This window comes from Saccopteryx leptura, chromosome 2 (genome assembly GCF_036850995.1).
Source record: "Saccopteryx leptura isolate mSacLep1 chromosome 2, mSacLep1_pri_phased_curated, whole genome shotgun sequence".
Lineage (NCBI taxonomy): Eukaryota > Metazoa > Chordata > Mammalia > Chiroptera > Emballonuridae > Saccopteryx > Saccopteryx leptura.
In genome coordinates, this window is record NC_089504.1 from 21,838,890 (window position 1) to 21,850,004 (window position 11,115).

General features: G+C 42.0%; 2 protein-coding genes across 2 annotated transcripts in view; both read left to right on the forward strand.

Moving 5' to 3' along the window:
- LOC136394362 (salivary lipocalin-like) overlaps positions 1 to 10,354 on the forward strand; it is a 124,017-nt gene extending 113,663 nt beyond the window's left edge. The window contains exon 8 of the transcript XR_010749186.1: positions 10,259 to 10,354. The gene's annotated coding sequence lies outside the window, so the exon portion shown is untranslated. The remainder of the gene's footprint in view (positions 1 to 10,258) is intronic.
- On the forward strand, positions 5,953 to 10,354 carry LOC136394364 (major allergen Equ c 1-like). The gene is made up of 7 exons (XM_066367415.1): positions 5,953 to 6,108; positions 6,460 to 6,596; positions 7,003 to 7,076; positions 8,092 to 8,202; positions 8,525 to 8,626; positions 8,801 to 8,846; positions 10,080 to 10,354. The coding sequence occupies exons 1-7, from the start codon at positions 6,013 to 6,015 to the stop codon at positions 10,087 to 10,089; spliced, it is 576 nt and encodes a 191-aa protein (XP_066223512.1). The 5' UTR covers positions 5,953 to 6,012; the 3' UTR covers positions 10,090 to 10,354.
- Positions 10,355 to 11,115: the final 761 nt, after the last annotated feature.

Consider the following 11,115-nt stretch of genomic DNA (forward strand, 5'->3'; position numbering starts at 1 on the left):
GAACCAGCTCCTGGTTTCATTGATCCTCTGTATTGTTTCTTTAGCCTCTATGCCATTTATTTCTGCTCTGAACTTTATTATTTCCTTCCTTCTACTACATTTAGGCTTTACTTGCTGTTCTTTTTCTAGTTCTTTTAGATGCAGGGTTAAGTTGTTTATTTGAGCTTTTTCTAGTTTCTTGAGGTATGCCAGTAATGCTATAAACTTCCCTCTCAGGACTGCTTTTGCTGTGTCCCATAAATTTTGAGTTGATGTATGTTCATTATCGTTTATTTCTAGGAATTTTTTTATTTCTTCTTTGATCTCAATGTTAACCAATTCATTATTTAATAACATGCTTTTTAGTTTCCAAGTGTTTAAATGTTTTTCAATTTTTCTATTGTGGTTGATTTCTAGTTTAATGCCATTGTGATCAGAGAAAGTGCTCGATATGATTTCAATCTTCTTAAATTTGTTGAGACTGCTTTTGTGCCCTAACATGTGGTCTATTCTAGAGAATGTACCATGACCACTTGAAAAGAATGTACATTCTGCTGTTTTAGGGTGAAAGGTTCTGAAGATACCTATTAAATCGAGTTGATCTAATATGTCCTTTAAGTCTGATGTTTCTTTGTTAATTTTCTTTCTTGAGGATCTATCTAATGATGTGAATGGGGTATTGAAATCCCCTACTATTATAGTATTGCTGTTGATCTCGCCCTTTAAATTCATCAAAGTCTGCTTTATATATTTAGGTGCTCCTATATTAGGTGCGTAGATATTTATAATGGTTATATCTTTCTTTTGGATTGCTCCGTTTATTATTATGTAGTGACCTTGTTTATCTCTAACTATAGTCTTTGTTTTAAAGTCCATTTTGTCTGATATAAGTATTCTACCCCAGCTTTTTTTTCATTTTCATTTGCGTGAAATATTTTTTTCTATCCTTTTATCTTTAGTCTGTGTGCATCTTTTGATTTAAGGTGTGTCTCTTGTAGACAGCCTATGTATGGGTCCTGTTTTCTTATCCACGCAGCTACCTTATGTCTTTTGATCGGATCATTTAATCCATTAGCATTTAAGGTTATTACTGATATGTAATTGTTTATTGCCATTTTTTTCTTTAAAACTGTATTCCTCTTTTGCTATATTCTTTTTTTCCTTTGATCTGTTTACAACAGGTCCCTTAGCATTTCTTGCAGCATTGGTTTGGTTGCAGTGAATTTTTTGAGTTGTTTTTTGTCTGTAAAGCTTTTTATTTCTCCTTCAATTTTAAATGATAGCCTTTCTCGATAAAGTAGTTCTTGGTTGTAGGTTCTTGTTCTGCATTACTTTGAATATTTCTTGCCATTCCCTTCTGGCCTCAATTGTTTCTGTTGAGAAATCAAAAGTCATCCTTATGGGGGCTCCTTTGTAGGTGATAGTCTTTTTTACTTTAGCAGCTTTTAATATTTTCTGTTTATCATTTAGCTTTGGTATTTTAATTATGATGTGTCTTGGTGTTGGTTTCTTTGGGTTTCTCCTTAATGGAGTTCTCTGTGCTTCCTGAACATGTAAAATGTTTTCCTGCCTTAATTGGGGGAAGTTTTCCGCTATGATATGTTTGAACAAAGTCTCTATCCCTTGTTCTTTCTCTTCTTCTTTAGGAACCCCTATGATGCGGATGTTATTTCTCTTCATGTTGTGACAGAGCTCTCTTAGAGTTTCCTCAGACTTTTTGAGTCTCTTTTCTTTTTTTTGCTCTGCTTCCGTGCCTTTATTTATCGTGTCCTCTAACTCGCTGATTCGATTCTCTGCTTCATCCATCCTACTTTTAATTCCTTCCATTGTATTCTTTATTTTAGATATTGTATTTGTCATTTCTGACTGATTCTGATTATTATTTCAATGTCCTTTTTTATATTTGTTATCTCTTTATTTAGGTTTTCGTGATGGCCATCTATGGTTGTTCGGATATCTTTGAGCATCCTAACAATCGTTATTTTAAACTCTGCATCTGGTAATTTGGTTATATCTGATTCACTTAGGTCCTTTTCTGGGGATTTCTCTTGGTTTATTTGTGTTGTATTTCTCTGCCTCCACATTTTCTCTTCACGGGGGTGGCTGTGATCATGTGCTCGGGTACACAAGCATTGGTGGCCTTGGCCTTTTCCCCGCCCCTGTGTGTGACATTATGCTCGGTCCTGAGGGCACTGGCAAGCACCTTTGCTCAGCTGTGGGTCCCCGCCTGTTTCCAGGCTTTTGCCCTGCCCTTGCAGGAGGAGCCTGCTCGAGGAACGGCTGCTAGCTTTGCCTCTACCACCAGGCAGGACTGCATGCCCAAGCTCAGCTCAGTAGTGGAACTCCGCCTCTTCTGGGCTTTTGGCTCCACCCCCACGGGAGGAGCCGGCTACCAAGTCAGACCGCAAGCCTGGGTTGCACGGGCAGGGCAAGGCTGTGCTCCTGTACCCTTGCTCAGGGGCTGGTCTCCACCCTTTCTGGGGTTCCCGCCCTTCTCCCACAGGCTGGATTACAGGCTGCCGGCAGCTGAGGTTGACTGCTTTTGCACGCCCCCTTCTCCCCAGCCGGGCAAGATTGAGCTCACACCTGAGCCCAGTGGTGGCCAGCTGGCTTCTGCCCCTGCCAGCAGAACCGCGCTTTTGTCTCCTGCTGCTGCCCGCCCTCTGGCGAGCCCTCAGCCACATGGGTGGGGGAGTTGCAGCTCTGACCCTGAGACTCACTACTGTAGAGCCAAAAGCTCCCTCCTTCTATGTGTCTCTGATCTGAGTGCCGTGGGGGAGCTTGTTTGGCTGCTCTCCTGCTTCCCTTTGCTGGTATTGCTGTTTCCGGGGGAAATATTCACTTCAGCTTTGGGGAGTGACTCGTCCCAGGGGTTAGGGTGGCTATCTCCCAAAATGTTTCTCCCTGTGCCTCCTAGGTTACACTCTCTTCCTGTTACTCTGGTCCTCTCCTCTCTCCCCATCCCCAGGAGCCCCGGGTGGGTGGTTGTGAGAGACATATTCTGCACGGTACCTTTAAGAAGGATCCTGGGTCTGAGAAATCAGACTCTTTCTCACAAACAGTATCCTGACTTGTTTCCAGCTAAATACTGTCCTTACGCCTCTTCTGGACTCTGGGGCTGCAGGCTGGGGATTTGTTCCTGGGGCTCAGGACCCTTCCCCCTCTGCTAAACTCACTTCCTGCCACGCGAGTCTCTCCCTGCTGCCGTTAGCTCCGGGGAGCTGGGCAGCCCTCTCCGCGTTTCCACTTTTCCTACCAGTCTCGGTGTGGCTTTTTCAGTGTTCCTTGGTTGAAGAGTCCTCTTAGTTTAGTCCAAAGTTGGTTTTTCCAGATGATAGTTCTTAAAATTAGTTTGTAATCTACTTTGATTCTGGGAGGTAGATGTTGGTACATCCGCCTGCTCCAGCGCCATCTTGTCTCTGCCCAGTTGAGGATCTTGACATAAATATGACAAGACCAGCACATGTGCCCATGCAAGTGTGGCATGGATAGAACCCCTTTAGACTTTATGGGGGATGGTATTCAGCCTTTAATGGATTCAAAAGTTTAATAGGAGTAGTAGCTCTACTACTCCTTGGAATCTGTCTGTTAGGTCGGTGTTTGTTGCCACCATTAATATACAGCTTAAAGAGCATGATAGAAGCCACAGCACAGCCACAAATGACAGCTCAAATATCCTTTATCCACCACTATCAGGAAATCCCACAGGAGTTAGATGAAGAATGTGAGACTCCAATGTAAAAAAGGAATTTCTACAGTCTCAAAGGGGGGAATGCGAGGGGAGAAACCAGAAGAATGCAGGAGAAGAGAACTGCAGGAATGACTGACTCAGTCAGTTAGAGATTATCCACACCCTATAGATCTCTGACAGATCTCCTGGAGACTCTTACAACACTCACAAGTAAAACAAAATCTATAAATAGATAAAACCAGGTGTCCAGAAACCCTTTCTCCTTGCTGCTCCACCGAAACTCCTCTGCTCGACCTAGAGCCATGAGGTGCATATAGGACCTCAGACCAAGGAATCAGTTGCCCCTTGCATGGAAAGGTATATAAGATATAAGCAATCTAACTTCAGGCAGCTCGCGATTTGGTCCTACAACCCCACATGCTTTTCCAGGTACTAATAAATTCTTCTTCCTCTATTAAGTTGTCTGGGCGGCTATTATCCTCCGTTTGGGTGTTGTTTTCCTGCAACACTGTCTGCTGGGTTCTGAGGACAGATCTGGATCACCCACACAAGGTGGGTCATAGCTCTCTGGCAGGAAGGCCAACTGAGAAGCAGGGGCTGAGCCATAGTAACTTGGAGACGACTCCTCTTTCTCCCCTGAAGTCATAGAAAAGCTGCCAGCCTATGGCCTACAAGGAGGCACCACTACACATTTGAGAACAAAATACATGCCGTCCCTGCTCTCTGGAACAGTATGACCCCCATGGCTAGGCTTCAGTGTTACCAAAAGCCGGCCTGAGAGGCACAGGTAAGAAGGTTGTTCTGTTGAATGTAAACCTTCATATGAAACCATATCCGACAATGTCTCTGTGAGAACGTTAAAACCATAACGTTCTCTGTCTAAACTAATAACAGAATTTAAGAAAAAGGTATTAAAAGTGAAAAACAAGTAAAAAACACTATATTATTGTGCAATCCAAATACAAGTCTTTTTCTCGGTAAAATGAGTAACTGCTGTTTCTTTATCAAATACAGCTTTAGAGTCATGCTTAGCTCCACTCCCTGTAGTTCTGAACTATGGATGTGTCCCATAACAGTCATGCCCTGAACTCTGAGCTTCATTAGTTTGACTCCAAGTCCTCTACTAAGTTCTTCATAACACGCTGTGACTGAGACACGATGTTTTGCATGGTGAGCATACTCCCTAGCTGAAAAAATTACCCCGTATTTTCAACAACAGGCATGGACCTGGTGGTCATTGTTTGAACAGTACTAACATTTTAAAGACTAGACCCCATTCTGCTCCATGCATGCGCCCTTTCAACTTCTGGGATGCAACAAGCTTAATCACAAATGCAGGGCCTGTTTCAATGTTTGCATCCGGTAGGATCAAGGAGGACACAGGATGCCTCCAAGGATTTTGGCCCAAGCAGTGGGGAGGATAGAATGGCCTTTCCTCCAATCAGGTGGAGGAACTGGTTTTCTGGGGAAAGGCACATTTCTTCTGTAAGATATTTCATTTGTTTCTCTAGCTAGAAAACAAAATGGCAATAACCTGAAAGAAAGACAGAGAGAAAGAGAGTCCCAACCATAGCGTAGTATATACATTTATAAAATAAAGATTGTATTGAGTAGGTACAGAATTTCCACACCTTCATCGAAAGTTGCTAGAAGAAATGGATAACATCTTTTACTTCTCCTTGTTTGTTAGGGGGTCTATGGTATGTACCAAAGTAGATTTACATACTGATTAAACATTTGTTCATTCATTGTGGTTGAATTCAGAACACAAAAAATAGAAATTAAAATGTACCCATTAATAGACATCATACTTGCCAGATATTTTTTTATGAGACTCTATTCAAATCTATTGTATTTGAATGTATGTAATAGGTACTGTTATCTTTGGCAGAGACTGTTTCTCTGTTTCTGAGGGTATTAAAACGTAGAGACTCACCAATTTCTTCATGCCATGTGAGTGTGATCCATGGAGGGTCCACAAATGTCATTTCTCAGATCTCCATTCCTGCTGCTCATAAATGGTTTTATGTTTCACACTTAAATAGCTTCCAAATGACATTCTTTCATTACATGTATTAATTTAATTTTTTTTTTTTTTGAATGTGTGTTTTGAGTAATGTCAGGTCACCAAGTAGATCTAAAAGAGATGAGATTGACAGGAACAATTCTGGCCTCATACCAATGCACACAGACGATTCGTGGAGTGGGAGGAGAAAGGGGTGCCCTGTGGACTTCAGATATGACCCAGACTGAATATAAAGACAGAGGCGCTGGGGAGTGGAGACACCATCAGGGAGACTCACCCCAGTGACTGCAGCCGAGTCGGTGTTGTCCCTCCCAAGATGAAGCTGCTGCTGCTGTGTCTGGGGCTGACCCTGGTCTGTGCCCAGGAGGAAGGAAACCATGAAGTTGTGACAAGCAACTTCGATACGTCAAAGGTAGAGTTGAGGGACAAAGGGAGTCTGACTTTGGGGGTGGCTGTGGGGATACTGAAGCAAGGTGGCCCAACAAGACGGGAAGAGGTTTTGACATGTTAGAAAAAGGGGTGGTTTTTAACATTGGTCTAAGACAAATTGGCCATAGAGAAAGAGAACAGCACTTGGGGACCTCCATTTTCAGTGGAGGGATAGTGGAAATAGCCTCAAAAATGGTGTCAATTGTCCTGAGTTCTCATGCTGCCTTTACATGACCACTCAGAGTCTGGCCCATCGGGCAGAGTTCACGGAGATGAGTGTCCATGAGATGCTCCATTTTCTCCTCTCACCCAAACTTTAACTGATTTATTGCAGGTCTCAGGGAAATGGTATACTGTTATGTTGGCCTCAGATGTGAAGGAAAAGATAGAAGAAAATGGTAACCTGAGGATCTATGTGGAATCCATTCAGAAAATGCCCAACAATTCCCTATTTGCTAAATTTCTTACTAAGTAAGTAGTCTATTATTTGGGTGAAAAGAATTGAAGACTGCATATGCTCTTTTACCTTTACATATATGCGCATGCATGCGCGCACGCGCGCGCGCACACACACACTCACACACACAAACCAAGACATATACACACACCACAGGCACGAACACACAGATACATGTGTATGCTTACATTGTAAGCCTGTACCCAAAATCTCAGTTATTCATCTGGCACTCTTCCATGGCTCTATGACCTGAATCTTTTCTAGACACAGAGAGAAGAACTGGTGAGAGGAATTAATTTAAATTAGGCTATAGGAGGTCTGGGGTAATTAACTGGAACCGGACACTTGAGTTACAGGTAGAATGTGAAGGAGGCACCTCCAGAATATCTCTTGGCCTTTGGCTCATCCTTTGTTTTACAGAGAAAATGGAAAATGTGTTGAATTCCCTCTCATTGGTAAACCAACGAAAAGGAACGGTATATATAGTACTATCTGTAAGTATACATAACAATGACTCTTTGTAAATTCTACTTTAAATGGAAAGAAATGTACTAAATCCCAATAGGATCTTGATTTATTCTTTTGAAGTTAGAGGAGGGGAGACTGTGAGACAGACTGTCTAGCACCCTGACCATGACTCACTTGGCATCCCAGTTTAGGACCCACGCTTGAACCAAGCAAGCTATTCTTAGTGACTGAGGCTGATGCACTCATACCAACTGAACTATCCTAGGCTCCCTGGGCCAACCCTCAAATAGTCAAGCCACTGGTTGCAAGGGAGGAAGAAAGATAGTAGGCAAAGTAGGAGAGGAAGAGGAACTGATGATCACTTAACATGTGTGCCTTGACCAGAAATCAAACACGGGACGAACATCAGTACACTGGGCTGATGCTCTAATAACTGAGCCGTCTGGCAAGGTCCTTGATCTATTTAAGATCAAGGCTATTTAAGTAGTATACATCAGGTCACATAATAGTCAATATCTTCAAGGTAGAAGAACCTTTTGTGTAAAAGCCAAGACCTAGTACATAAAGTCATTAGAATAAAATGGTTCTTTGGTCATATGTAACACCTGCAACAAAAGTAAAAGGGCACACAAAAAAAGTATGTTTTCCGAATAGCTTCTGAATCCCTGCTCACTCTCTGATGGTTTCTGGGGGTCACTGCCACAGTGCATTGCTTGGATCAGTGTTCGGTGTATAATGTCAGTGGGAATTATGGACAGGACAGAGATACAGAGATGGCAGAGATGGTCAAGAGTAAAAGGCATTATCCTCATGGAGAATAATAGAAGGTAAGTTGCAGCTGTGGCTGAATTTTCTACTACTAGTCATCAATGTGCCACTGGTTGTCATTCTACCCTTTGCAGGCACCTGATGTAGCCTAGGGAGATGTAAAGGAGAACATTAGATATCACTAGATCCTGTTCTGTGAAAAAGAATGGTAAATATTTTCACTTGCTTCCCATGGACCAAAGAGTTCTTAGCTGTGTTCTGTTTCATTTATAGATGATGGATTCAATCTATTTCACATAGTTGAAGCAGTATATAGCGAATATGTGATTTTTTACCTCTTGAATTTCAAGAATAATAAAGTAACACAATTCATGGAGCTGTACGGTAGAGTATCTTCATGCTGACACTCACCTTGGAGGGGGTTGGAAACAAAATTCTCCTCCCATTCTTACTCTGGAACATCTGTCCTCCTCTGAAGAGAGGTGCTCACTATGGGGAACCCGACAGACTCGGTGATGGGAACATAAATCCCTCTCATACCCAAGACATCCTAAAATGTCAAATTTAAGACCGGTTATACCTCATCTCTAACTTCTGCTTAAGTATCAATCACTGACATCCATTTCCAATCCATATGTTCTTATGCCACCAAGAGCTTCAACGACCAACACAGAAGGCTTGGAAGTTACTATTACTATTTCTGCAGGACGAAAACCAGACTTGAGTCCAACTATCAAGAAAAGGTTTGAGGAAATTGGCCGAGAACAGGGAATTCCTAAGGAAAACATCCTGGATGTGACCAATGGCGGTAAGTTTAGCTCTCTGGTTTTCTCTCCCCAAATTCCCTTGATACTGAATGGAGCCATTTATGGAAAGAAACACCTCCAATCAGTCCCCTCTGCCCTAACGTGAAAAATTTTTTGGTTTCTTGCTGGGTAGTAAATGGGTTGGCGAGTGACTGTGCTCTGTTCTGCCTCTGCAGATCGCTGCTCCCACCTTCGAGGGAGTGATGATGCCCAGGGCTCCAGGTGGGTGATGTTTGATGAACAGGGTGTGGCCCAGGGATCACTGCTTTCCTAATCAATAAAAAGTTATTTCCATAGAGTGCCATAAAAATAATTTGGTAAGAAGGATTGTAGGGTAATTTCAAAATTTGGAGTAGTGGTGTCTGGATTTAGGACACATACATTCTGGGAATTTTAGAGCAAGTGACTTAAGCAATTAAAAGGAAAACAATGATGCTTACTATACCTAGTCACTGTATGAATATCCTCCTGGTGAAATCTTCTCAGCAACAGATAATGTCCTTAATATTGTTAAGACTGAAAATGTGAAATAGGAAAAGAACACTAGGATGTGAGTATGAAACTCAAAGACATGTCTGTGTTTTCAAGCCTCAAAGCTGTGATGTCACCCTCCAATTTGTGGCAATAATGTCTTCTTTTGATCTCTGCACTTCCTTAACTTCTGATCTGGAAAAAGCCTGACTCACCTTCCAATTGTTCTCCACCAGGAAAATCAGTTCTGAATTTCCTCATTTGCTTCCTACTTCAGATATGCTGTGGGGTTCTATTCAGATGATATATGGGGAATTCTTAGCAACTATGGGTTTTTTGGGCCAACTGTTTTTGGGCCATTGACCAGTTTAATGTCAGAAAATATTTTTACGGACCGGCCTTTAGGGTGGGGTGGATAAATGTATCACATGACCGAGACAAGCGTTAAGAGTGAGTCTTAGACGAATGTAACAGAGGGAATCTGGTCATTAAAAAAAAATAAAACATAGTTCAGACTTAAATATAAATAAAATGGAAATAATGTAAGTTATTTATTCTTTCTCTGTGACCGGTACCAAATGGCCTATGGACTGGTACCGGTCCATGGCCCGGGTGTTGGGGACCACTGTTGTAGAGTCAGCATTTAATAAAGATAGCTATGGTTAGTTACATTCTTCCTCAATTTATAAAAAATTTCTCAAAATTTTTAAGTTGGATGGTGGCAGACATCAGTCATAAGTCCTTAATTCCTCTTTCTTTTCATAGACTGTGTTTAGGGAAGGGTATGATGGGAACAGTCAGAGAAAAGAAAAATCATTGAGTCAATGCATTTCTTCCCCATATTCTGTCTAATAACAACTTAGAGGTCAGGTTGATGTTTATTTCTTTATCTTTTCTATGTGTAATAGAAATTCTCTTTGTCGCAATGGATCCCAGGAAGAGCTTAATGAGTGTCTTTGTTCTCCCTGTCATCTGCTTATTTAGTGCTGAGTGAATCCTTTCTCACCTGGGAGCCAGGGTCTTCATTGAATGGTCCCCATGTCATCTTGTGACAAGGTGTTTGATTTGGTTTCCATCACTATCATCCATGAAGACTTTATCCGGCCTCTTCAGGATTTTTTGTAATCATCTAGAAAGTCTTGTCAACTCACTAAGAATCAAAGGTTTTCTTCAAATTTCCAACTCTCTTTACCAGACCGTGATAAATTCTGTCATGAGTAAAATGTTCCTTTACCTGTCAATAAATGATTAGTCTTGCACTTATGGGATAATCTCTGTGTATATGAGCATCATGGGGCTGACCCAGTGAATGTGGGGTTTCCTTGGCCCTGTTCCCAAATGGTCCTCTGTTCTTCTGAGTCTTAGCTGAGTTTCAGATTTTCCCATTCCTGCAGGAACTCTGTCCCTGTGAGTGTTGCTTGACCTTTACATTGCCTATTCCTTATTGACCATGGAAAGCAAACTTTGAGACTTGCCCCACACTTTGTACTTTCCGGGGATTCTCTCTCTCGATGGGAAGTGAGTGTTAGATGCTGCTGAGGCTGAGACCAGTCACCATGTGTCAGGACCTGTCTCCACACCCCAGCTTCTCTCTATCACCCATCTCTGCCAGTCAGCCTCCAGGTTATATGCTGTGCACCATTTCCATGAGAGGCCACGAAATGTGAGCAGTGGTGGTCCTTAGCAACCTATACTAAGAGTAACCAAGAAGTCTGAAAGTTCTCACCTCTTATTTTGGGGACCTATGGGTTTGGAGAAAGCGATGTTATGGTTCTTCCTCCACTTATAATTCTTTCCTCAAATCAGATGATTAAGAACAATGTCAGTTCCCTGGTGGTGATTCAGTAGTTTAAGCATCATCCTAGTCCACCGAGGTCAACTGTTTGATCCCTAGTCAGGGCAGGTAGGTGAAGTAATTAACATGTACACAAGAAAAAGGAAAAACTAAATGAAACAACGAGTTGATGTTTCTCTTGTTCTCTCAAGCTCTCTCTCCTCAAAATCACTCAAAACAAACAAT

Coding starts and splice junctions, on each gene's coding strand:
- LOC136394364 (XM_066367415.1), top strand. CDS start 6,013: ATGAAGCTGCTGCTGCTGTGTCTGGGGCTGACCCTGGTCTGTGCCCAG. Junction 6,109..6,459: donor GCAACTTCGATACGTCAAAG/GTAGAGTTGAGG, acceptor GATTTATTGCAG/GTCTCAGGGAAATGGTATAC. Junction 8,627..8,800: donor CCTGGATGTGACCAATGGCG/GTAAGTTTAGCT, acceptor CTGCCTCTGCAG/ATCGCTGCTCCCACCTTCGA.